Source organism: Pavona decussata, unplaced genomic scaffold (assembly GCF_977016875.1).
Source record: "Pavona decussata unplaced genomic scaffold, jaPavDecu1.1 SCAFFOLD_153, whole genome shotgun sequence".
NCBI lineage: Eukaryota > Metazoa > Cnidaria > Anthozoa > Scleractinia > Agariciidae > Pavona > Pavona decussata.
The window spans coordinates 395,183-423,141 of record NW_028145565.1 but is presented as its reverse complement, the minus strand read 5'-3'; the positions used below and the strand labels follow the sequence as shown (position 1 = coordinate 423,141).

The 27,959-nt window shown below is 38.0% G+C and overlaps 2 protein-coding genes across 3 annotated transcripts; one reads left to right on the top strand and one right to left on the bottom strand.

The window, feature by feature from the left end:
- Positions 1–721: 721 nt before the first annotated feature.
- LOC146466133 (ADP-ribosylation factor-binding protein GGA1-like) lies at positions 722–26,737 on the bottom strand. Of its 2 annotated transcripts, XM_085127730.1 has the most exons (19): positions 26,644–26,737; positions 15,083–15,136; positions 14,389–14,511; positions 14,226–14,310; positions 13,995–14,070; positions 12,432–12,530; positions 10,597–10,720; positions 9,815–9,858; positions 8,987–9,043; positions 8,774–8,854; positions 8,146–8,280; positions 7,733–7,817; positions 7,339–7,581; positions 6,831–6,886; positions 5,046–5,670; positions 4,611–4,675; positions 3,835–3,942; positions 3,536–3,646; positions 722–3,093 (listed from the first exon to the last, which is right to left on the bottom strand). In XM_085127730.1, exons 3-19 carry the CDS (start codon positions 14,414–14,416, stop codon positions 3,001–3,003), a joined length of 2,115 nt encoding a protein of 704 aa, XP_084983856.1. In that variant the 5' UTR covers positions 14,417–14,511; positions 15,083–15,136; positions 26,644–26,737; the 3' UTR covers positions 722–3,000. The 2 variants fall into 2 exon arrangements, with proteins under 2 accessions (XP_084983856.1, XP_084983857.1); XM_085127731.1 differs by lacking the exons at positions 15,083–15,136; positions 26,644–26,737 and having other exon boundaries at positions 14,389–14,545.
- On the top strand, positions 14,480–23,555 carry LOC146466134 (ribosomal RNA-processing protein 7 homolog A-like). The gene is made up of 7 exons (XM_085127753.1): positions 14,480–14,647; positions 15,111–15,233; positions 16,258–16,381; positions 16,696–16,793; positions 16,999–17,136; positions 18,116–18,167; positions 19,013–23,555. Exons 1-7 carry the CDS (start codon positions 14,480–14,482, stop codon positions 19,096–19,098), a joined length of 789 nt encoding a protein of 262 aa, XP_084983879.1. The 3' UTR covers positions 19,099–23,555.
- Positions 26,738–27,959: the final 1,222 nt, after the last annotated feature.

Sequence of the window (27,959 nt, the reverse complement as noted above, 5' to 3'; positions counted from 1 at the left end):
GGTTGCATTTAGTCACGCGATCCCTTTTGTAAGATAAGGAAAAGTAAAAAATGTCTGTCCGCGGCCATTAACTGTTCCGAAAAGCGAACAGTTTTCCGAGAGCGAAGGTCGCCGAAAACTGTGAGGTTCGAGGACGAATAATGCCGGTTCAAAGAATTTTCGGGCCAAAGAAGGTTTAGTGTATTTTTTGTCCTCAAACATTTTTGCTCAAAGCGTGTAAAGGACATTTACTTAAGTGTTGCCGTTTCAACTGTTTCTGTTTCTTTCTTTCTTTCTTTTTTTTTTTTTTTTACAGATATATTGATGTCCTGGTCTGTTCCAACAGCAAAGAGATCTTCCAGCTTAAAGTTATCAAACACTTTTTAATGGCACTGAAGCTACCCTTGTTTCAAAAGTAGGCCTAGGAGGAGTTATCATCGGATATTTCCGTGTTTGAGTTGGGGCACATTACACCACGTGACGCGTTCTGACCAATCACAGGTCAATGCGGAATATACCGGTACGGATGGATTACAACTTTTGACAGGTATGTGATGTCGAGTGATGCCCAGCTTTTGAACAACGTCTTGCTCATAAAGACTGGGAGCGAATCGTTTGGATAGAAAGGAGGGGAAAAAGGGGTGAGAATTGGGTTCATTTTCATCGATTGAAAAGATAGATTTTTACCTCGGTAAAAAGATAAATGTCTTACTGATGCTTCTAGGAAAGCGACATCCTATGATAAATTAACAATAAGTTTATTATTAATAGTAAAAACTTTTATCACTTTAAATACCTCACCACAGTGAACCTAAAAAGATTGCCACAAAGTTGATTTTAAATTAACACCGCCGCATACTGGTTATCTAGCTAGGTACATCGTTATAACGTAATAAAACTTTGCAATTGTTCAGCCTACATACGGACGGGTTCTAACAATAAGTAAATGTGATATTTTACTTGTTGTCAAAATTAACTTATCTTAAGAGGGTATTCAAATGAGATAATAGATTCTTTGTGTACTTTCCAAGCCTCTGCCCTTCGCAGTCGTCAATTCGCTTCTAGTCACGTAATCCGAGCGAAAAACCTGCTTATCCCGGTGACGTCAGCGAAATAACGGAATTATGAACAAACAGAAACGAGGAAAGTACATTAGAGAATTCTGCAAAGTGCACCAATGCCAGACCCGGCAGACATGTTGCAGAAGAAAATGAGCGTTAAATAGCTCATTGCGTCCCACGAGAAATTGCAACAGGGTATGCAACTTTTCTTGCTATAAAAAAGTACCTGTGGACTGGAATTGTAGAACAATATACTTTCGAGTGCTACTGTGATCAAAATTTTACCTTTCCTTTTATCTTCAGCATTCGAAAGTATGGGAGGAAAGTGCTACCCATGCCAAATTTTCAGTTGTAATTCCAATGGGAAGCTCGATTATTTCAAGCGTTATTTCCACATTCGGTTTGCCGCCATTACTCAATTCAAAAATGTCCGCCAACCACACGGAGAGTTGGCCAAGTAGAATGTGACGCATAAAATCTGAAATCAGAACCGTATTCGGTAGAAGTAGGGGAAGAACTTGAGTAGTTCGACTGCTTTTTCTCGCTTTTCGATGCCGGCAAGGTGATAAGATGACGTAACGAGGAGGAAGCCGCTGCCCAAATTTTTTTGTTGGCGGCTCAAGTAGTTGCTGTTTGAGTAATGGCGGACTCATTTTACGTACTTTCGGGCAGCCTTTAAGGGTATACTTTCGCCAGGTTGGTCTAAATTATGTTTTTTCTTGCAGTTTAAAGTCTAAATTATATTTTGAAGCCCAAAAATCTCGTTAAAAGGTTTTCGATTTTCGTCGCAGTAGCACTTTAAGCAAGGCTTGTTGATTTGTAACTTCCTTCTAGCAACATGTCTCCTAATGAAATTGCGCCGCAAGTGAATTGCAAGAAAAGGTTTTCTCGTGTAACAGGCCCTAATATTAGTTTGGTGAGGTAACAATTTTGTACTCTTTTTATCTCTATATGATTCCTGTAAAGAAATATTAATTGTGAGTGTCTAACCACTATTTTAAGATATTTAATAACTTGAAAGAAAGGAATAGCAAAACCACAAACAAACAAAATAATGCAGGCACGTATTTAATGGCCGGCCCACGCTTCATTTTAGTGGCGATGACCTTGTTAGGTCTGATCGAGACTGTAAATTTCTGACTGCTGATATTTCGTATACAGCACAGTTTTGTTTTTCAATTTTGTTACGACAAATACAAGTAGTTAATAACTACACTTTTGTGGTCAAAACTGATCCACTAAATGCATCGCAGAAGCTAAAAGTTTTAAACCTTTTAGAGGAAGCATGAGCCCCCCCCCCCCCCCCGTTACAGGTGAGAAGGGCCTTTGAGACCGAGCTAAATCTGCGAACGGCAGACCGGATACCAATCCACATAACAGAGAGAATGGGAGCGAGTAAAAAAAACTCCCTTTATTCTGCCTCGCCACAAAATCTACTATTATGAGAAAGCATAACTCTTCCAGCAGCACAATAAACTTCTTTCGTTTCCCTTTGAATTTTAGATTTTTAATTTCAAACAAGTGTAAAGCTACTCTGACTCTATATCTTTTAACGTTACCCCGTTGGGAACATTACTTGAACATAGGCGTTCAAGAGGGCGTCCAACGGCTGTTGTTTTACGACGGCAATCGAACATTTCCGAAAAACATCATCGGCCATCACCACTGACTCCACTCTTCACTCCACCCCTCTTCTCCCCCCCCCTCCCCCCCTCTAGGTGACGTTCAACGTAATTCGATCTCTAACAGCAGAAAGACCAACGGTTGGGAACGTTACTTAACATATTTGATCTCATTAATTTAAACACCATCGGGTGCATCCGTCTTCTTAAATTAGTCGACGTCATTAAATAGACATGTTATTCCACGCAGGCAAAAGCCACCTTCGAAGACCCAGCGACACGCGGACTACCGGTATCTAGGTCTCCAAAAACAGCAGAAGCTAGTGGATTACTTTCTGTTATTCCTGAGGAAAGCTGTCCACTTCGCCAGTTTCTGTCGTGGCGACACCGGCAACTTGGTAGCTTACTTTATATTTTAATCTGACTTTTTCCTGCGAAGAGAAACATTGGAATGTCAATTTACCTTGGCTAAATGAGCCCTGTTAACCTTTTGTACGTTTCTGATTGGCTAATAGGAGACAAAAATTCTAGTCTCTATTACAGAATTGCTCCACATTCTGCCCTAAACAAAAAAAACGACAGAAACTTTCGAACGCGTTCGGAATCCAGTTACAAGGCACCTTTTAAAATGTTCAGAAAATTTGGGGAATTCACAGGAACCTTTCACTAATATTGAATTGGGAAGTGAACAGAATTCTTACACATTATAGGCACTTGTGACGTTTCCACTACCAAACTGAACTGAACTGAACTTAAGGGAATTTAGTGGAGTGGAGGTCAAAGAATGATATCAAGCCCTCTCTAGTATTCATAAGGAGAAGCCTATTTGGTTAGAACAACTCGCCACTTTTCGTTGAAGCAGAGGAAACCTACCTTTGCTGGGTTAGCTATGAGCATAACTTGAGTAATGGCGGACGGAGGAAGGATTGGATTATAAGCTGGTAACTCACTGCCAGATGGAGGCTGAAGCTTCACTCTCATAGTCTGAAATAATCATCATCATCATCATCAAACTCTATTGCAGTCTCTAATGCCATTAAGCTCGGAATCAATAGTTCTCCATTAACGCCATTCACATATCCTGAATGGCTAACTTGTAAAAAAAAAAGTTTGTTGGGTGGCCACGGTAAGGCGCGTCGCATTGTAACCACGCAAAAGGTCAAGTGTCTCACCTTTGGAACAGCAGCTTGAAATACAAAACTGTTAACAGCTGAAGGCAGCGAGCTCATAGTGGATATCACAACAATTGACAGGTCATTCCTATTCAGCTCTGCACTTGTCTGTTAAGACATTAAATATTCAAGAAATAGAGTTTATACCCCTGTAGAATAAACACTGATTGACTACAGAACTTTGAGAAATTTGAGTATAAGGATTGCACTTATAAACAGATGATGGAGAGAAAATTAACTTTGCATTGTATGTTAAAGTGCTAAAGTGAACCAACCCCAACTTAAGGAAATGGGAGAACCCACGAGAAGGTAAAACATCTCCGACCTCGGTGGGATTGGAACCCACGACCTCGAGATTTGATCGTCCGTTGCTCTACCGACTGAGCTACGAGGCCAGAATGGAGCAAGCCGTGGACGATTATGGTGATAATTGCGGCAATATGAATGTGAAGAGTATAAATGAATGTTGTGTCCATAGCTCTAGCGGCACAACATTCATTTGTATCCTTCACTTATAAACAGATCTATGTGATGTCTACACATGGCGATGCTAACTGCAGCTGTACATACATGTAAGTTACATGGCATTTGCCTCCCGCTTCAATAAGCAATGACCGAAGAAAACCAGTTCTTGTAAGCATCAGACCGCAAAATTCCAAGGCCATGCTTGGAAATTAGCCATTTGGTCTGCCTCCAACCCACTGGGTGTTTAATTGAGAGAAAGTGTCACTACAAATAGAACGGAAACATTTTCTAAAGTGTCCCTTTTAACTCACCTTCGCAAAATGAAAAATTATCCTGATGGAGTTTTTATCAAGAACTGTTAGTGGTGGGTGACTTCCTGTGAAAGCAAACCAGCGGTACATGAGTTCACTTATTCCAAATCTTTACAGTTCAGATGATTCTATACAGCAGTCAGTAGGCTACAAAAAACTTGTTTGCATTATCAATTATGCTGCCCACATTATGATCCACGGAAAGAGTGAATCAACTAGTTTTCAAGGTTGTCTTTCTTTCCTGTCTTCTGGAGTGGCAGAGACAGAGAGAGAGACCCTGGTATTGTTTTGTTATGTTCCCAACAACCTGAGAGGTTGTTAATTTCAAATTTGTCTCTAACAAACTGAGATCAGGAAGTGTTCCAAACTCTAGAAAATGTTCTGAAGTTTCATAAAATAAATAAATAAAAGAACAAAATATCAGCCTCTGTTCACCTGGTTTTATAGTATCTAAAGGCACAAAAACATTTTCTAGAGAAACAGGTGTAGCAGGCTTAGGAGGTGGAGCTAGTGGAGTGAAACTTGCAGGTGAAGTGGAACTTAAATTAGCTGAGGCAATGGGATGTGTTGCCGGACTTGGCTCCAGCCCAAGTGACAGTAAGCTGTCAGTTGTTGGTACTGCTGCTTGCTGCTGTTCGGGAGCCGCTTTTTCCTGCAATGGTGCAACAGTCTGTTTTTGCTTTTGCTGCTGTTTCTGTGTCTGCATTACTTCCTGCCCTAACAAGTCAAGAGGATTTCGAGGCTGTGTTTTGTCATCTCCCTTCCTGTTTGGGAGATTCCCAAGACCTCCTGACACAGGAGATGTCATCGTGAGACTGCTTGTGCCCATGCTTACTGGACCTGGCCTTTGCGGCATCGCCATTGCTCCAAAACCCATTGGTTGGAACGGCATCCTAACCATCTGCCCTGTGGCCATGTACCCAGCCTGCACCATACCTGGTGCTTGGTATTGACCCAGGGGTCGGACCACACCCACTGTAGAGGACATGTTGGATGGAAGCATGCCAAAATTCTGTGCTGGTGATCCCCAGGTTCCCACACTACCAGGCTGCTGGGTACCCTGTGGTAAATTATCCAAAGTAGGCTAATTAATGCCAACTGCAAACACACTAAAAAAAGGCCTTTAGTTATGGAAAATTATAAAGCATTGCTGAAAGGAAAACGTTTTTTAATATTCTCCACAAATAAGTAAACTTCTGATAATTTCAACCACTTCACGCATTCATAATACTGAACAGACACTGAAACGCGCTGTACATTTAGTAAACTACTTCCTTCATCACACAAGTCCATTTAAAATACCAATGAAATAGTACTGAATCTAGAGCTGTGCTCACATTAGAACCTAATTATGATATAATAATTAAGGACTATAACCAGCTTATGTGAACATTTTGAATTGTGATGTCACAATTGTGATGCCATAAAGTGATGTCTAAATATCTATTTATTTATATACATTATTTATACAGAAATTCCAGTTCAGCATAGCTGATTTAAATGGAGATCTGTAAACACAGCATAGGACCACAGTATGTTCTGAGGAAGTTTTCTAAGAGCCAAGCTTAGGGAAAACTGTCGGGTTTAAGAAACACATAGACTGTAAGCAGTCCTTTTTTTTCCTCAGATCATGTGCGCAAATTAGAAAAGTAAATGAGGAGGGATTGGGTAGAGGGAGGAAAAAGAAATCCGCAAGTCTAAGAAACACACCTAGCACCCAGGGAGAAATATCCAATGTATATAAATTCTTCAAGCAAAATCAAAAGGTTACTGTGTTTATTATCACTTCAAATATTTTTTCCTGAAAGCACATGTAGGATTAAGACCTTTTAGGGTTTTTTGGCGCACTTTCAACAGGAATAATGTTGTTTTTTCCCAGCAAAACCCTCTTTCATCCAGAAATTTTAAAACAATGTCTTTCATTGTCATGTCAAATTGATTCGAGTTTAAAAAAAACAAGGGAATGTAATTATATGAATAGGGGAGTATCATCCTGTACATCCCAGTTATAGTTGAGGCATGTATTCAATAATTATGAAATGCATTCTGACCAATCACAGACAAGCAAAACTATTAGACAAAATACAAAATTAAATACACATAGATGTATGGATATTATTTTGTTCTCCTCAAATCTCACGGTTTCCCACGAGCTTGCTTAGTATGACAATGTTCACTGTTACTGTACACAAGGTTCACACAATCATGTGTCAACTGTACCTGCATTGGAATCTGAGAATTGGAAGTGACAGGAGGTGCTTCAATATCATGAAGTCCTGCAAAACGAGCAGAACAATACAATTGTACACATTGCAATACTCTCAAATAATTATACATGTGAAATTTGTCATCTGCAATCTTTCATTTCACCTATTATCACACAAGTCACGATAAAACTATTAACGGTACTTCTTGCAATATATCAAACACGTGACACGGTGTTTCAACACATATCAAACACTGAGAAGAGAGTTGAAAATACGATGCGTAGCGGAGTATTTTTGACGAACTTCGAGGTTTTTGATATTGTGATGAAACACTATGATGAGTGTTTGATATAACTTCTCAAACAAACCGATTTTGAAGGGGAAATATTAAGGATGCAAAAACAAGGAGTTTTTCATCAGATATCCAAACACGTCATGGTGCATGATTTCCTTTGTCTTTGGCTTTTGAATTATTAATGAGTTTGAGAAATTAAGTTCTTAAATAATTACATCTGACCTACCCAGTGCCTTGAGTTCATTTTCCAACACACTGGAGACTGGAACATCTTCTGCTGACCCTGTAGTTTGGTTTGCTGAGCCCAAATCAATAAGAGTAGATGCACCCCCCGCTGACACATCTGTGGCTGCAGTCGGAGTTGCCGGAGGAGAGCCGGCGCCAGTAGCAGTGGGTGGAGCCAATCCAAAAATTTTACGGTAGTACTCTAAAGCTCTGGATAAGTCATCATTTACCCTGAGAATTTCAGCTGGAAAAGTTTACATACAGTTTAGTTAATTCCATAATTTGTTCATTTTCATTATTAAAATCTTGTCTTGTTTATCCACATTAATTAATTACTACAGTGTAACAAAAATAATATAAATGTAGATCACCTAGCATTGAAAATTAAATCTCACCTAATCCTTCATCACCATCTTCAGTCGCTGAACTAGCTAAGCGGAACAACTGAGGTCTCATTTTATCACAGGCGTCATACAGCTCCTACAGACCACGAAAAATATGTCAAAAGAAATGACTTACCAATTTCATATTAATTTATAAAGATATGCAGAAGACAATCATGAACACCTTAAAGTAGATTTTAACTACTAGATTGATTTTCACATTAACTAATATACTCCAGAATAATTAATAATTGTCATTGCAGTGGCTGCTGTGTGATCTGGTTATTGTGCTCCTATGGAAAAATCCTTAACTAAAAGCAACTCAACTAAGGGCAGAAAAAGTAATACATGTAACTGCAACACAATTTTAAACTAAAACATCCCTCCCCCTCAGTTACACACCTAGGTACCCCCACCCTCCTTACCTTCATTAGTTCTTTATCCTGTGCAGGAGAGCTAGGGCTGTAGTGATTCAACATCTCCGTGAGAAGTTTAATGTTATTACAGCATGTTTCTATTTCTGTATTTCTTTTAACTTGTCTCTCTATCTTTATTTCATCCTAGATAATAAAAACAATGTCCATAAAATAATGTTGATTAGTGATAAAATGTCCATAAAAACAATTTATTACTCTAGCTAAGTATAACAATTAGAACATCCCAAAATAGGATGAAGTAGACTCTCTTAAATCCGACACCATTGTAAGCAGGACACCTCTCTAAGTCACATGATTGGTTGATTGTACCTGGCTGATTTTTTACTTGAACTCTATAGATCTGTAACTAAACTGTCTTAAAGGCTAGGCATACATCTCAGATGGAAAGAGCTGGTCCCTTAGAGAGGGTTGACGCTAAAGAAATTTAATACATGACACAGTGAATTCTACCTAGTAAAACATCTTTTCAGGGAGGTGAACAAAAGCCAATAACAAATGGAACCAAAGCATGCTGTTGCTTTATTATTTAAAGTTATAAATGTGGTAATATTAAGCCACTGCAAAATAAAATGGGATTACAATTGCACAGTTTATGAATCCTTGTACAATAAGTTACCTGTCTGACCATGGTCTTTATCAATCTATTTGCTGCTTGTAAATCTTCAGGATGAGAGCTCTTGAGCAGGCGGGAAAGAAGCTGGTGAAATGTATGTACATTTGTATACATCAATAATTAAGAAACAAAAAAGACAATGAAAAGAAAAAGAACTTCTTTTGGCCACTTAACATTACTGTATTAAAATGGTCTTAGTAATAGAAATTAGCTAACCTTTGATTTTTCTTCATCCTCAAATATTGTATCCTTTCGTTTTTCAGTTGCTGGCTCCTATTAACAGGTGAAATTCAATTAATGTATGCTGAAATATGTAACTTACAAGGGCCTGTCTACTTTCAATACTGGTCTGGTGAGGGGAAGATGTGAAATCCAAATCAAGTTTACACTGTAGTAAGAATAGAATAAAAAAAGAATGAGAGGAAACTTGAGATGATTTAGCATTTCAGTGATAGGGTCTGATTATAGGAATGCCACCAATAACTGACAGCAAGTTATTAAGGATGCACATGCAGTGGCCAAGTACAAACCTAGCCTCTGCTATTATGCTGTTTAGTTATCTAAACTACATTCTTGAGTGCTGAATTGTGGAATTATGGCAAATAACAGCACCTTGGGGCATAAAATTTGCAGTGTCTAGCACGTCAGACCAACAGGTGCACTAGTGTCACAAAGGAAGGTTAATTTACACCAGATACAAAGAGGTTTGACAAGTTAGTCATTTCAAGCTGGGTATGCCATGATGGATTAGCATCCTATCTGGGAGGGACTGGCAATACTCCCAATCTCTTCATTTTGGGTATCCTGTGATGGATTAGCATCCCATCTGGGCTTCATGCTAGGTATCCTGTGATGGACTAAGCATCTTATCCGGGGGGGTAGTAAGAGTAACTGCTAATATTTATTGCTTTATGCTAAAAAAGTAGAGCTAAGCACTCACTTTTGCGACACCCTGTGGTCTACACCCACACCTTTTAATACAGTCAAATAGTTCTATATGACATTCAGGCAGTAATTTAACATCAACTAAGTCTGCATACTCACTTCTGGTTTGGAATAAGGGTCTTCAGGATCCTTTGATACAATTCCTTTGAAATGAAATAAATCAAACTCTGTTATTACAGAGCAATAAAAAATTATGGCAACAATGTGATGCACAAGTTTTGTCCCATCCCTTAAGCAATTCTTATCTCTAGCTGAAAATATACTGTACTGGTCACAAGAAAAAAAGGCGTGTAACAAAAGGAGTTGGCTATAATCATGTCTCATATCCAACAAGTGCAAGTGGAATAACAAACAATAATTTGTTGTTATTTTATTAAAAACAATCACGAAATACAGGTGTATTGCTAGATTTTGCTGATTTAGCTTTGCAAGAACAACTAGAAGAAGACAATTTGGTGGTTGCTATTTCTCTGGTATGGTATAATGCCTCATACACCATGGCTGCTAAGCCAATCAAATCCCTAAAGTTGTATTATACAACAATCTAGTTTCTAATAACTATTACTATTATTATACTGCATCTACATGTAAGCATCAAATTTACAAATACATTAAAAATTTTTGTTCACCAGGCTTTACATATTCCATCACATTATTTCCATTGCATATATGCCACACGGTGACATTCCAATCCTAGCAGTATGCAGGATGTTTGTCCCATGAACCAAGTTTAATGGCCTTAGCTCAGTGGTAGAGGATCTAAACTAGCAATCAGAAGGTCTTAGGTTCATCTAGGAGCACTCGAATTTTTTTTTTCCGAGTATGCCTGTGTCATTTACTGATTAATACATAATTCTCATCTTCATTACAAATTATTTTACCCTGTTGTTTCAGCATCTTATAAGCTTCTGCAATTTTGGTCTCGTTGGGAAGTCCTATTGTCCAACTGTACATGATTTCTATGATACGCTTCTTCACAGGTTCTGGTGTCCAGTCTCCATCATACTGGAGAGACAACATCAACAGAATTCTTCCACGTCTGACAACATAGCACTATACAGTAAATACACTGTATGCAGCCAACAAAAAAACCCAGTGTGGAAACAAGCTGACTTGTATAATATTAATTAAGAGGCTGTCCATGTAAGAACAGTTAAGGCAAATTTTGACTTTTCACCGATTGAGCTGATTTTTTCCCTGAATTTCAATCACCATATCCCATAAACAAATATCAAATTTACTGAGTTCAATGTGATTTTTTTGTTGTTGGCAAGACAATTTACAAGGTCACCTAAAGACTACCCAATACCTTTGGGGACTCTACAATTTATCTACACATGCCAGGCGCTACCAAAGCATTATTCGTTAAATGTTTAAACAGCTTGAACATTTTACACATTGAAGTTCCATTTACCATTTACCCTCGTTCATTTCAGTCTTATTGAATTAAAAGCCAGATGTGTTTCAATTTTAATATGTCAGAACCCTCCTAGCACATTCTGAGGACATCGGCATCACTGCTATTCCATCCAGTTGTTCCCTGCATGAAATATTACAGACTCCTTGTGGATCCAGAAGAGGCGAGGAGAGCCATGTTTCACTCTCTGTATGCAACTCAGATATAAGATACAAGGGAGTGAAACACTGTGTCACATGGGAAATGAAACGTAAAGAAACCAGTTCACATACTATAAGGGGCAGAAAGGTTTTTCTTTTTCTTGAGAGTATGTTTTAACTACTAATAATTATTTCATTCATACATACAAGAAAGGTAACTCTTTAATTGAGTGTAGGATGAATATTGAATATACCTTGAAATCAACAACTATCAGTCATGCAAAACAAACACTGCTACAGCACATCGCAGGAAAGAAAAATCGCTCAAGAGATAGATTTTCTCTAAAATAATGGCTAAATGGTCAAAAATATTTACCTAGTGATTGTTATTGTATCTCTAAAAGTTTTGGTTCAGAAATGCGTTTATCAGTCTGACAGCCTTATCTTTAGTTTCAATCAAAATCATGAATATTTGGCAGATCGCAGAACTCTGAACGACATGCAGTGTAAAGTTTCCACAAATTTTATTCCATGCATTAGTAGATTGGTGTTGGTGCTTTTGAGTTAAAATAGACTTGACCCTAAGTCAGGTTCCACTTTTATGAAAAATATAGGCTTTAACTACATGTACAGTGTATGTCACAATTAGTGCATTCCAGAGTCTAGGAGGAAGTATTTTGAAAATATTATAACTCAGTCAAAATTTTACAGAAAACCAAATTGTTAAACTTATTGTTTAATGCAACTTTAATGTGTAAAATGTTCAAGCTGTTTAAGCATTGAACGAATAATGTTTTGGCAGCGCCCGGCATGTACAGATAAATAATTGTAGAGTCCCCAAAGGTACATTGGGTAGTTTTTAGGTCACCTTGTAAACAGTTACTGTCTCACCAACAATGAAAAATATTGCATTGAACTCAGTAAATGTGATATTTGTTTATGGGACATGATGATTGAAATTCAGGGAAAATATCAGCGCAATTGGTGAAAAGCCAAAATTTGCCTTATCTGTTCTTATGCAGAGAGCCTCTTAAGATTTACATGTATTGCTTTTGTTGAAACTCATTATTGACTGGATTCATGGGGATTTATCCACTAGATAATATCGTCCTGTACTAGCATTTTACAATATTGATACATATACAAACATGTATATTACCTTTGATGAAATCAGTTTGATTAGTTCATTCAAGAATCTGTATTTTCCAACTTCAGTGTGAAATCGCTGGCCACAGTTCTGTACACAGGCTTCAATAAGCTAATTAAAACAATGAAGATTAAAATTTAAAAAAATTGTTAATATTGGTAAATCAATATCCAAGTCCTTAATACAAAATGTGGAATTGTAGAACTTCCTTAATAAAAAATATCTTGGTACACAAAATGGCTCAAAGGGTGTCGAATGAACAGAATACGGAGTTATAATTTGTGACCTTCCATGGAAAAATGTACACTAATCGTATAATCATTATCTGTTAAATGTTAGAAAACTAACACATAGTTAACAGTTAGCTAATGGCTTTCAAGTTGTTCCAGTGCCCGCTACTAACGTTATTAAGCTTTCTACTAACATTCTAATTATTGGTCACAACTACTGGATATACAATAAAAAACTATTGGTAACAACTACCAGATATACCATCCAATAATAAAATATTTTATTATTGGTTACAATTAACAGACAATGCAATCCAATAATAATATTGGTTGCAACTACCGGATATATACAATCCAATAATTATTGTTGGTTACAACTACCGGATATATACAATCCAATAATTATTATTATTGGTTACAACTACCGGATATATACAATCCAATAATTATTATTATTGGTTACAACTACCGGATATATACAATCCAATAATTATTATTGGTTACAACTACCAGATAAAAAATCCGATAATTATTGGTTACAACTACCAGATATATAATCCAATATTTTATTATTAAATTAGAGCGATATGTCAATCCCCACACTGAAACATAAGTAAGGGTAAACTAACCTATAGTACAAAGAACGTAAGAAGGATTTTGGAAGGCAAAAACTTGATTTGTAATTTTTCTTGAGACCTTAAGAATGTAAGGCTTCCAAGTGAAATCTCATCAAGAATCACACATTCAATATCATTTTTGTCAATTTTAATTGTTAAATTGATTGTTTGCCTCCTTTGGCGTGGCCTGAAAACCATAAAATTAGTTTCAATTTTTATCATTTTGGTATATCCGGTTGTATATCCGGTTGAATAATTGTAACTTATCTTTAACACTATGTGGATATTACTGTAATCCAGGAGATTATTTTTTGTACATTAGGAAAATTACAACTCGCCCAAACGCCAAGCCAAATGTTTACAAACACTTGCATGAGAGCTTGGTAGCTGTGGCAGAAATTCTTGAATACCCATCAAAATGGTGTCCAAAACTGCGAGGTGATCTATTGTATGGTTGTATATTGTATATTATATCTGCCTCTCGCCAGTTGGGATATTTTTGTTCAGTTTACATATTTGGTTCAGTCATTTACAGTGTCCCTAATTAGCAAGTTTACAGTGCTAAATACTTTGACATTATTTTGGTGCCCAGGAAGGTCATCCCAGGATGAGTTTTTCTCGGTTTTCAGACAAATGATGTCTAAGATGTGTCAAAGGCTGGATTATCTTAACCTTAAAAACAAGTCTCTTATTCACTGGCTGTCGTTCAAGGAAATAATGGAACTCACATTAAGTCCAAGTATTGCTTCCTCTTCCTTTGCGCTTTTGACTTTGGTCGCCATGTAACGGATTCCAACTTGTGGGCTATAAATGAAAACCAGAATCCCCTTATGCTTAGTTTGTGAATCAATATAAAGACCGAGCTTATATATAATTATCCTTACATCAGCTACAGACAACTGAACGAGTGTACAATATTATGAAACACCACTGCATGCAGTAAAATAATCGATTCTCACCCATCGAGATCCAAATTTATCCTGTCGCATACTGGAGTCATGTAGTCCACACCGTCTTTGCTTTTCTCTGGATCAGTGGCCCTATCTACAAGCAATTTCTGGTGTAAGTAAACAGGGACGATAAATCAAAAGAATCAAAAGACAACTTTACATAATACAGTACCAATCAGCGACTCCAAGAGTTCCTCCATCTTGGCCCTGTTTTCCGCTGGCGCATGCTCAGACAAAAGCGCGGTTACTCAGATGGAATCAAAATGGCGTCCGAAGTTGGTGGTTTTCGAACAATCTGCGTAAAATTTAACGAGAAATGTAGCTCTTATCATTTTTTATATTTCAAAAAGCATTTGATAAGAGATGAAGACGCAGTTAAGCCATCTGATAAGACACTATTTGTTGTGAATATCCCTCCTTACTGCACAAAGGTGAGACTTCTATGCTTTAATTAATATAATACTTGCTTTAATAGCGAACACGTTTTTCTTTACAACTTGCATTAAAAATCAAGCCCTATAAAATAGTGTGGAGGTGCAGTGGTGTAGTAGTTAGCGTGTTGAATTTCGATCGGAGGGTAGGTGGTTCGAAGCTAGGTTTCTCTGACTGTGCATTGCTGCGTTGTTTCCTTTACACAGACAGGAAACTTTGCTCCACATTCTCTCTTCATGCCCACGAGTTGTATAAATGATTACCAGGGACATATTGCTGGGGGTATCCCTACAATGGGCAGGCGTTATATCCAAGGGAGATTAGCAATACTTGTAGCGTTCTAGGTCACGCACGGGAACGTGACAATACTCCTAGTTGCTTTGACCGGGTTAAGCTGATAGTGTGACAAATACCTTATTTAATAGTAAGCTTACTTCTGTTTTGCCCAAATCACATTCCCAGGGAGCCCTGAAGCGCCTGTTTAGCTGCTGTGGAGCAATAAAAGATGTTTATCTCATGAAACAACCTGGCTCAAAAGAAAAGAAAACAGTGGCAAGTTTAGTGATACCCTCTGAGAAAGTCAAGGTACTGTAGGTTGTGCAGTCCCTCTTCAAATATTACAGTGTAAATCCCTTTTAAAATAGAGAGGGAGAGTAGCAAAATAAATACTGTTTGAGAGAGAACAATACAATAAAAAACACAAATAATACCCCTAGCCCTAAAAATAATAACAGGCCTGCAACACTCGGGGCCGATGAAACTATTGCTGTCAAAGAGCTGCTGCAGAGCTGATTCAAAATGCAGATGTATTTATCGTGTAGCCTAAGCAGCCTAGCATGCTCTTTCTTAAGGAATACAGGTTCATTCAATAGCCTCTGGATGGGGACTAATATATTTATTAGACATCTATCCCCAATGCAAAACTCAAATTTGGGTGTGTTTGCTGGTCTTGCCCACTCTTCAAGTCAAACAGACAAAGAAGCAGACCACAATTTATTTATTATAATAAAATTATCATGAATGAAATAAGCCTGATAAATAAAATTAATGATACATGTATTTCTTCAGTCAGTAACACTGGCAAACTTATGACCTTCAGATGCTCTACACTGAGCTACAGGAGACTCATTTAATGGCCTTCACTGTAGCCCCCACAATTCTCCTGTAGCTTAGGAATAAATTAGTAATAAATTGGAAGGTCATAGGTTGGACTTCTGGGAGGTTGGGAGAACTCAGATTTTCTTTTTCCGAGTATACTTGTGTCACTGACTAAAAAATACATCTATTAACAAATATTGTTAAAGAGTGTTAAAAAAATATGTCAAAATTCTGTCAAATATTCTAGTATTTATAATGTTAAAAACTTTTTTTGCAACTGATCTTATAAGAAACTTAAAAACTGAATTTTCTGTGACCTTCTGCAGAGTTTGAAGAGGATTTCATTAAGTATTTCTTGCATTTACAGTTGTATGTAGGAGGAATAATTTGCGAGCAGCTACATTTAATAATGTAGATAGGTTGACCAAAGGTTGCATATGTACAATGTACATTGATACTTTTGGTGTTTGAGAGGAACAATCTAACAGCATATTAATTTTCTTCTCTTTAGGGATTTAAAGTTGGTTATATTGTGTTTAAGAAGTCATCATCTATAAATGCAGCATTAAATATAGACAGCTCAACAGTGAGAGTGTTATCAACAGAGAAAGACCCTGTTGTTACAGGAATGAAGAGTGAGTGTTACAGAAAGTACAGCAAAAATACAGTCGATTTTTGTCATGTAGCAAAGCTATTTTGACATTGTACCTTACGTACTTTTGTAAATGAAATAACTCGATGCAAACAAAGATCGATAAGGAGTATATAAGGTGGTTCCAGATCCAAAGCTAAAATTGTTTTCGCAAACAAACTCTCTGGAGGTTAATTGATTTCATAACAAGTACATTTACTGTTCAATACAATACTGTACTACATAATTGCTGGTGAAATATTTGCCACTGAAGAACACTCATTCTTTTTGGCATAATTGTAATGTTTGTATTTTCAGAGTGGGTTCAAGAATACCATCTGCAATATCCTGATTCCACAGAGTTACAGGCAGAAGTTGATGAATTCATGGCAAAGTTTGATGAGAAAAAGGAGCAGGTATGTAGCACTTCATTTCACTTCTGAGACTGACTGCAGAAACAGTACTGCTCAGTAGCTTTCATTTGAATGGGTCACACATAAGGATTTCACCTACAGACTAAGTTAGAACAACGGACCTAACGCAAACACAGATTTGGCTCATGGAATAAATGGTTTAATTGGTGATATACCCTTGTTTGCTGATTTATTTTCCTTGTTAAAGTTGGATAAAGAAGCAGCAGATGCACAAAACCAGCCTGATGATGAAGGGTGGGTGACTGTAGGAAGAAGTGGACGGAACCCAGCAGCTCCCAGGCTTGATGCTGCAGAGTTGCAAGAAAGAAGGAACAAGAAAAAGAAGGTATGCTTTTGGACTGTGATCTATGATGACCTATGAGTGGATTTTTGTTAATGCCTTGTTGATTCAAAATAAACTCAAGAGAGAAAGTATTAAGTCATCCACTCACACGTACATGTAAAGGCCCCGGCACGATGGGTTCAATATCATTTTTGAAACAACATTGAACACACCTTTGTTGTACAGACTGATTGCAAGTGCCAACTTAGACAATTGCTTCTGAATGTCTCTTTTAGTTGCGTTTCTTATGTTATCGTTGTCATGTTTTTAGCTTCCTGTGACTTTTCAATTTTTATTGCAACATTGACTCTGAAAAGCCCAGAGGGTGCGAGCCGATAAAGTGTGTATATATGCATGTATGGTGAATGGAGTTGATTAGTGATAGACTGGTGGTACATGAAGTTGATCTCTGAGTAGTCAAATTACATCCCCTAGCATTGTTAAATTTATGGAAATGAATTTGTTACGTAATCCTGTGGAGTCTTTTTGAATACATGTTAAATTTGACACTTAAATGAACGTTTTCTTTTCGCGAAATGAAAAGTCGTTTGGAAATCAAAACTTCTTTCAACACATTCAACGTGACTCAATCGAAAAGGAAGAATCGTTAAACAAATTCTACAGTTATTTGAATTCAACTATGTTAACAACTTTGAATTTGTTGAATCCGTTTTTCCTCGACTTGAAAGAACAATAAAACAGGATTGCAAAACAAATTCTACAAGTTGAATTAAGCAATGTTACCCATTTTAAATCAAAATGTCGAATCCGTTTGTCCAGGATTTGAAAAAACAAAACTCATTTGATGTTTGATCGTAATGTAACATTGCCCTTTTTTACCTTCATTATAATTATTACTTGGAACCCTGCTGTATACTAAAAGTGTCTTCGTCTGCTCGTAGCTGGTATCCAAAAAAACAACCAACTGGTAACCTTTCGCGAAATAACGTATTCATATGGATATATTTTTTATTTTTTGTAGCGAGCACTGTTGAATTTCTACCAGTTTCAGCAACGAGAGACACGGAGAGAACGTGAGTGCTAAATGGGATTTTTCAGTTTTCAAAACCAGGTGTTTTCCTTCGTATCGAAGTAGTGGGAGCGAAAATGATGGAATGTTGAAAAGTAAAAGTTAAAAATGCATTTTGGGTTTTCCAGTGAAGTCTGGGATATGCAAGTGTCCTTTGCCTGAAAAACAGACACAAGTAAAGAAACAAAATACGGGATTTTTGTGATACAGTCATGAAAATGGGAGGATCATATTCCAAAGAGGAAATTCTGTTTTAGAGTACTAAGAATATTATTTTGATGCATGTCGAGGTTTTGGTGAAACTGAAGGTGAGCCACTAATTGAACAGACTGGCTCAAGAGAGATACTTAGACTGCAAAACGGTCGGCATTGTTTTTCTTTCGTTCTCAGTCGCACCAATGTGGCGAGAGAGCATTCCGCTGCTCATTGACGCGGCTATGGCGGTAAAACTCTATCACCGCATAAACAATCCCACCACCTGCATGTACATACATGAAGCTGTGGAACGTGTAAACAATGTATGAAGGGGTTAGTTTCTAAAAAAAAAAAGGAACTATGAGGAGTAGAAACGAATGTTTGGTTTATCAACAGAGTTGATAATTAGAGGTAAAGTGGTCACCGTAAAGAGATTCGAGTGATGACGTTTCGCGCGTCAACTGATGAAGGCCTAACGCTAGAAACGTCAGCACTCGAATCTCTTTACGGTGACCAATTTACCTTTAATTATCAACTCTGCTGATCAACCAAACGAACGTGTGAATAGGCTGATTTTCGGAAAGTAATCCGGCGTTTTTAAATTGACCCAATCACTTAGTAACCATCTCTATCCTTTCTCTTATGTTTTGACAGATATCGCACATTTGCGAAAGAAATTTGAAGAAGACAAGAAGAGAATAACTGAAATGAAATCAGCGAGAAAATTTCGGCCATATTGAATATTTTCTACTAAATGCTGTAATATATTTGAACCCCCTAATGTTTATATCACTTACTGGCTGCTGTCATTCTTTTCCTGAAAGTGTTTATACTCAAAAAGTTATTTTAAAATAACTTCATATTTTGCCTTGTTTCTAGTCATTTTAAAGTAAGGACCTATTGCTGGAAATGCTTTTGTCACACTCGTGAAAACTCAGGTCTACTAGTATCAACCGTTTGATATTCTGGTCATAGTAGATCTTCATGAGAGCAAGGGAAGACTCTCGTTCACTAGACACAGTTGCCCGTAAGGCAGTCTTCAATCGGCGTAGAGTACTAAAAGATCGTTCGCATTCTGCGGAGGATATTGGCAGGGTGCGGAGGATTCGTAACAGCTGGTGAGTGTTGGGATAGAAATCATGGTCGCATTCAGCTAGAGCTTTAACCGTGTTGCCTGGTAGTGAAGACTGATCATGCTGCAGCCATTTTCGGCGCCATCGGAGGAGTTCAACGTTGGCAACTTGAGGCGATCGAAGGTCATCAGCATAAAATGGAAGTGCATCTTTAAGCTTATCGTGTTCTTGAGAGACCAGCAGCTTTGGAGCAAGGAAGAGAGGCGAAGACAGTATTGTGACGTTTTCAAGGCTCCAATAAATGTCCATCTGGGTAGCTAAGTGGTCTAGCAAGGGAATTACGATGGCCCTCTTGTAATACTCTTTAGGCGTTGTTGCCTCCACGTTACTTTTACGCTCCTGTCGGCCTACTACCTTGGAATAGAAGGTTCGATGCCGAGTTTTCTTGAAAGAGTAGCAGCTGTCTCAAACCATTGTTGAAACTGGGTATCAATCTGATCCCTAGCTAGCTTAAGGTCGCCTTTGATATCTTCAACTTGGCGGTATGCCTCGTACACATCAATGCGGTGTTTCTGTAGCCTGGTGCTCGGGGCCTTTACGATCGATATGAGCACTTCACAGCAGTTGTTTGAGTGATGAGGAAGGAAAACCTCACTACGGCATTTAAAAGCGAACTCGCTTTATTTCGACTTTCGCCATCCCAGTTCCATGGAGTGCTGCTGTACTGGTTTTGGAACAGTTGTTCATGGGAGATGGCCTCAAGTGTCTTGACGATAGAAGGTAACATGTCAAAAAATACCTCGTACGCTTCATGCCGTTCGACCTATCTTGTACGGCAAAGACTCAACAGCGTTGTTTTCTTTGCATTGGGAGCCTCCTTTTCTATAACTGCGCGTGAAAGTTGGTTTCGTTTAAGCGGGTTCCAGAACCCCTGGAACACTCCCCTGGGTACGCCCCTGGTTAACAAATAACTAAATATTTTTTTTGGTACCTACAAATTTGTCGAAGAAAACTTTAGACTTTCTTTGAACAGAAATGAACCGTCATGTGGGCCTTGTTTAGTTACTAACTAAGAATTACCAACCCCCAAACGTAAGAATCCCTAACCCCCAAACGTAAGAAAACTAACCCCCAAACGTAAGAATTACTAACCCCCCAACGTAAGAAACCTAAGCCCCAAACGTAAGATTTACTAACCCCCAAACGTAAGAAAACTAACCCCAAAACGTAAGATTTACTAACCCCCAAACGTAAAAAAACTAACCCTCAAACGTAAGAATTACTAACCCCCAAACGTAAGAAAACTAACCCCCAAAAGAAAGAATTACGAACCCCCAAACGTAAGAATTATTAACCGCCAAATGTAAGAAAACTAAACCCCAAACGTAAGAATAACTAACCCCAAAACATAAGAAAACTAACCCCCAAATGTAAGAATTACTAACCCCCAAACGTAAGAATTATTAACCCCCCGAACGTAAGAAAACAAACCCCCAAACGTAAGAAAACTAAAACCCAAACGTAAGATTTACTAACCCCCAAACGTAAGAATTACTTGCCCTCAAATGTAAGAAAACTAACCCCCCACGTAAGAATTACCAACCCCCAAACGTAAGAAAACTAACCCCCAAACGTAAGAAAACTAACCCCCAAACGTAAGAATTACTAACCCCCAAACGTAAGAAAACTAACCCCCAAACGTAAGAAATCTAACCCCCAAACGTAAGAAAACTAACCCCCAAACATAAGAAAACTAACCCCCAAACGTAAGAATTACTAACCCCCAAACGTAAGAATTACTTGCCCTCAAATGTAAGAAAACTAACCCCCCACGTAAGAATTACCAACCCCCAAACGTAAGAAAACTAACCCCCAAACATAAGAAAACTAACCCCCAAACGTAAGAATTACTAACGCCCAAACGTAAGAAAGCTAACCCCCAAACGTAAGAAAACTAACTTCCAAACGTAAGAAAACTAACACCCAAACGTAAGAATTATTAACTCCCGAACGTAACAAAACTAAACCCCAAAAGTAAGAATTACTAACCCCAAAACATAAGAAAACTAACCCCCAAACGTAAGAATTACTAACGCCCAAACGTAAGAAAACTAACCCTTAAATGTAAGAATTACTAACCCCAAAACGTAACAATTATTAACCCCCAAACGTAAGAAAACTAACACCCAAACGTAAGATTTACTAACCCCCAAACGTAAGAATTACTTACCCTCAAATGTAAGAAAACTAACCCCCAAACGTAAGAATTACTAACCCCCAAACATAAGAAAACTAACCCCCAAACGTACGAATTACTAACGCCCAAACGTAAGAAAACTAACCCCCAAACGTAAGAAAACTAACCCCCAAACTTAAGAATTACTAACGCCCAAACGTAAGAAAACTAACCCTTAAATGTAAGAATTACTTACCCCCAAACGTAAGAATTATTAAAACCTAAACGTAAGAAAACTCACCCCCAAACGTAAGAAAACTAACACCCAAACGTAAGATTTACTAACCCCCAAACGTAACAATTACTTACCCTCAAATGTAAGAAAACTAACCCCCAAACGTAAGAATTACTAACCCCCAAAAGTAAGAAAACTAACCCCCAAACGTAAGAATTACTAACCCCCAAACATAAGAAAACTAACCCCCAAACGTAAGAATTACTAACGCCCAAACATAAGAAAACTAACCCCCAAACGTAAGAATTACTAACCCCCAAACGTAAGAAAACTAACCCCCAAACTTAAGAATTACTAACGCCCAAACATAAGAAAACTAACCCCCAAACGTAAGAATCCTTAACCCCAAACGTAAGAAAACTAACCCCCAAACGTAAGAATTACTAACGCCCAAACGTAAAAAAACTAACCCCGAAATGTAAGACTTACTAACCTCGAAACGTAAGAAAACTAACCCCCAAACGTAAGAATTACTAACCCCCAAACGTAAGAAAATTAACACCCAAACGTAAGAAAACTAACACCCAAACGTAAGAATTACTAACCTCCAAACGTAAGAAAACTAACCCCCAAACGTATAAGAATTACTAACCCCCAAACATAAGAAAACTAACCCCCAAACGTAAGAATTACTAACCCCCAAACGTAAGAATTACTAACCCCAAACGTAAGAATTACTAACCCCCAAACGTAAGAATTACTAACCCCAAACGTAAGAATTACTAACCCCAAACGTAAGAATTACTAACCCCCAAACGTAAGAATTACTAACCGCAAACGTAAGGAAACTACCTTCCAACGTAAGAATTACTAACCCCAAACGTAAGAATTACTAACCGCAAACGTAAGAATTACTAACCCCCAAACGTAAGAATTACTAACCCCAAACGTAAGAATTACTAACCCCCAAACGTAAGAATTATTAACCCCCAAACGTAAGAAAACTAACCCCCAAACTTAAGAATTACTAACGCCTAAACGTAAGAAAACTAACCCCCAAACGTAAGAATCCTTAACCCCAAACGTAAGAAAACTAACCCCCAAACGTAAGAATTACTAACCCCCAAACATAAGAAAACTAACCCCCAAACGTAAGAATTACTAACGCCCAAACGTAAAAAAACTAACCCCGAAATGTAAGAATTACTAACCTCGAAACGTAAGAAAACTAACCCCCAAACGTAAGAATTACTAACCCCCAAACGTAAGAAAATTAACACCCAAACGTAAGAAAACTAACACCCAAACGTAAGAATTACTAACCTCCAAACGTAAGAAAACTAACCCCCAAACGTATAAGAATTATTAACCCCCAAACATAAGAAAACTAACCCCCAAACGTAAGAATTTCTAACCCCCAAACGTAAGAAAACTAACCCCCAAACGTAAGAGAACTAACCCCCAAACGTAAGAATTACTAACCCCCAAACGTAAGAATTACTAACCCCAAACGTAAGAAAACTAGCCCCCAAACGTAAGAATTACTAACGCCCAAACGTAAGAAAACTAACCCCGAAATGTAAGAATTACTAACCTCGAAACGTAAGAAAACTAACCCCCAAACGTAAGAATTACTAACCCGCAAACGTAAGAAAATTAACCCCCAAACGTAAGAATTACTAACCCCCAAACGTAAGAAAACTAACACCCAAACGTAAGAATTACTAACCCCCAAACGTAAGAATTACTAACCCCCAAACGTAAGAATTACTAACCCCAAACGTAAGAATTACTAACCCCCAAACGTAAGAATTACTAACCCCAAACGTAAGAATTACTGACCCCAAACGTAAGAATTACTAACCCCCAAACGTAAGAATTACTAACCTCCAAACGTAAGAATTGCTAACCCCCAAACGTAAGAATTACTAACCTCAAACGTAAGAATTACTAACCCCCAAACGTAAGAATTACTAACCTCCAAACGTAAGAATTACTAACCCCCAAACGTAAGGAAACTAACCCCCAAACGTAAGAATTACTTACCCCCAAACGTAAGAATTACTAACCCCCAAACGTAAGAAAACTAACACCCAAACGTAAGAATTACTAACCCCCAAACGTAAGAATTACTAACCCCCAAACGTAAGAATTACTAACCCCAAACGTAAGAATTACTAACCCCCAAACGTAAGAATTACTAACCCCAAACGTAAGAATTACTGACCCCAAACGTAAGAATTACTAACCCCCAAACGTAAGAATTACTAACCTCCAAACGTAAGAATTACTAACCCCCAAACGTAAGAATTACTAACCTCAAACGTAAGAATTACTAACCCCCAAACGTAAGAATTACTAACCTCCAAACGTAAGAATTACTAACCCCCAAACGTAAGGAAACTAACCCCCAAACGTAAGAATTACTTACCCCCAAACGTAAGAATTACTAACCCCCAAACGTAAGAATTACTAACCCCAAACGTAAGAATTACTAACCCCCAAACGTAAGAATTACTGACCCCAAACGTAAGAATTACTAACCCCCAAACGTAAGAATTACTAACCCCAAACGTAAGAATTACTAACCCCCAAACGTAAGAATTACTAACCCCAAACGTAAGAATTACTAACCCCCAAACGTAAGAATTACTAACCGCAAACGTAAGAATTACTAACCCCCAAACGTAAGAATTACTAACCGCAAACGTAAGGAAACTACCTTCCAACGTAAGAATTACTAACCTCCAAACGTTAGAATTACTAACCGCAAACGTAAGGAAACTACCTTCCAACGTAAGAATTACTAACCCCCAAACATAAGAATTACTAACCCCAAACGTAAGAATTACTAACCGCAAACGTAAGAATTACTAACCCCCAAACGTAAGAATTACTAACCCCAAACGTAAGAATTACTACCCCCACACGTAAGAATTACTAACCCCCAAACGTAAGAATTACTTACCCCCAAACGTAAGAATTACTAACCCCCAAACGTAAGAATTACTAACCCCCAAACGTAAGAATTACTAACCCCCAAACGTAAGAATTACTAACCCCAAACGTAAGAATTACTAACCCCCAAACGTAAGAATTACTAACCCCAAACGTAAGAATTACTAACCCCAAACGTAAGAATTACTACCCCCAAACGTAAGAATTACTAACCCCCAAACGTAAGAATTACTTACCCCCAAACGTAAGAATTACTTACCCCCAAACGTAAGAAAACTAACACCCAAACGTAAGAATTACTAACCCCCAAACGTAAGAATTACTAACCCCCAAACGTAAGAATTACTGACCCTAAACGTAAGAATTACTAACCCCCAAACGTAAGAATTACTAACCCCAAACGTAAGAATTACTAACCCCCAAACGTAAGAATTACTAACCCCAAACGTAAGAATTACTAACCCCCAAACGTAAGAATTACTAACCGCAAACGTAAGAATTACTAACCCCCAAATGTAAGAATTACTAACCGCAAACGTAAGAATTACTAACCCCCAAACGTAAGAATTACTAACCGCAAACGTAAGGAAACTACCTTCCAACGTAAGAATTACTAACCCCAAACGTAAGAATTACTAACCGCAAACGTAAGAATTACTAACCCCCAAACGTAAGAATTACTAACCCCAAACGTAAGAATTACTAACCCCCAAACGTAAGAATTACTAACCCCAAACGTAAGAATTACTAACCGCAAACGTAAGAATTACTAACCCCCAAACGTAAGAATTACTAACCCCAAACGTAAGAATTACTACCCCCAAACGTAAGAATTACTAACCCCCAAACGTAAGAATTACTTACCCCCAAACGTAAGAATTACTAACCCCCAAACGTAAGAATTACTAAGCCCCAAACGTAAGAATTACTAACCCCAAACGTAAGAATTACTAACCCTTAAACGTAAGAATTACTAACCCCAAAGGTAAGAATTACTAACCCCAAACGTAAGAATTACTAACCCCAAACGTAAGAATTACTTACCCCCAAACGTAAGAATTATTAACCCCCAAACGTAAGAATTACTAACCCCAAACGTAAGAATTACTAACCCCAAACGTAAGAATTACTTACCCCCAAACGTAAGAATTACTTACCCCCAAACGTAAGAAAACTAACACCCAAACGTAAGAATTACTAACCCCCAAACGTAAGAATTACTAACCCCCAAACGTAAGGAAACTAACCCCCAAACGTAAGAATTACTAACCCCCAAACGTAAGAAAACTAACACCCAAACGTAAGAATTACTAACCCCCAAACGTAAGAAAACTAACCCCCAAACGTAAATATAACAATTACTAAAGTAATGGATAATTAGAATAAGAACCTTCCCAGAATCCCTTGCATCTGAAAGTTTTGTAGCACACGCGATAGATCTAGCCGGCGAAACTGCACACTATTCTATTTGTTCACTATTCTAATTTGTACCGACTACAGAGCTGCCTGGTTCGGTCGCTTCAGGCTCAAATATTTAAGGTGGCCACAGAGCGGTTCGCCTGTAGCCTCTGCAGGTCTCAACGCGCCAAGTAACCGAGCTTGTCTATCGAGCGCGTCTTCCTAATAAGCTCAGCCCAACTGCCGATCATCAACGTCAACCATCTGCCGATCAGGGTGGAGTCATAGGGAATGAAAAACCTGTTTGCAAAATTCGCAACTTGATTATTTAGGAAAACAGAACAGCGCTTTAAAAACACCACAGACATTTAACTTGACTCTCCACACCGAAACCACTACCTAAATTCAATGATTGCATACGGAATCTTTAACGTCCTAAACTTACCTGGAAAACAATTGTTAACTTCTAATGCCCTTCAGTATGAAGAATCTTGACTTTTCTTGTAGGAGTTCAGTAAGATTTTCGACCTTCATGTGAGAAGAGAAAAAAAGACCAATAGAGTAACACTATTTTTTTGTATGAAAATTGTTCTTGAGCCTCAGGGTTTGGATTAATGCCACCAAATTTATTTCTATGAGACTTCAAAAAAAGAACGACTGCATGGACAGAAAATATCACAATTGATTTTATTTTATTCCTTTTTTTTTTTTTACAATAAGCTAAGATATAAATAAGGCGAGTTTTGTCGATCGCTATATTGCAATTCCTGTCCTGAACCTTTACAATTTTCGCTATGTCATCTCCTTTATAATTAGGCGGTAAATTCGTTTCTCCGAGGGGGTCGGCGTAGTGACGTCAAATGGTTTTTCCGAAATCGCCGTTTATGCTCAAAAAATTGATCGTGCAGTCGACTCGACTGCAAGCCTTCCCAGAGTTTTACTATCTATTTTGTCAGAAAGGTAAAGACTCATTTTTTTCGATTATAAGGAACCGCAAGGAAGGACTAGGAGTTCTATTCTGTCTATTTTTAACCGTAATTTACTCCTGAAAGTAACTAACCAGGCGGAAACCCTAGCTATAATCAGTGATGCTCGTCGCCACTGCAAGATAATTTATTGATCTGTTAACCGCTATGAGTAATATCCGATATGTAAAACCACTAACACCCTACAATGCTGCTGAGAAATACTGTAATACTTCCCGTGTAACAGCTTCAAACAAATCAACTTCCCAGGGAGGAGAGGGTACTCAAGTGAGTTGGTGATAGGGGGTGCGAGTGAGACCAAGTTGTTAGATCTCAAAAGTCCTATCGGTGTAAAACAGGATCCATAAAGGCCAACGGCTCAGAATGTAACCGAGAAAAGTGCTGCAGAGTATCTTAAAACACGTTCCCGACCAAGAAAATTTCAAATCCCCAAAAGACAAACAAGTCCTCAATGACTTATTTGAAAACCAGAAACGTTCTCGCACTTCCCCGTTACTAAATAAATATACCTGAAGCACCCCCACCCCACCCCTCCCCCTCCCTATACAAAAAGCATTTCCACCAGTTTTGGCCACTGCCAGTGAATTACTGATCAATTCCCAAAACTTTGCTTCTAGATTTTCGAGATTGTATAATCCATACTTCTGGGCAAAGTATAATAAACAGTATCACGGGAAAGTACTGGTTTTCAGTGTCCACGTGTCGGAGGGTTGGTTTATGCGATATTGGCCGGCCTTGGGTGTTTCCTGACCTCCCATTGTTAAATCTAATTTCG

Bases quoted from the DNA above. Each gene is read 5' to 3' on its own strand.
- LOC146466133 (XM_085127730.1), bottom strand. From the start codon at position 14,416: ATGGAGGAACTCTTGGAGTCGCTGATTG. The intron at 14,311-14,388 runs GTACTGTATTAT...AATTGCTTGTAG, and splicing joins ACTCTTGGAGTCGCTGATTG to ATAGGGCCACTGATCCAGAG. The intron at 6,887-7,338 runs GTAGGTCAGATG...CTCGTTTTGCAG, and splicing joins AAATGAACTCAAGGCACTGG to GACTTCATGATATTGAAGCA.
- LOC146466134 (XM_085127753.1), top strand. From the start codon at position 14,480: ATGGCGTCCGAAGTTGGTGGTTTTCGAACAATCTGCGTAAAATTTAAC. The intron at 16,794-16,998 runs GTATGTAGCACT...TCCTTGTTAAAG, and splicing joins TTGATGAGAAAAAGGAGCAG to TTGGATAAAGAAGCAGCAGA. The intron at 18,168-19,012 runs GTGAGTGCTAAA...ATGTTTTGACAG, and splicing joins ACGAGAGACACGGAGAGAAC to ATATCGCACATTTGCGAAAG.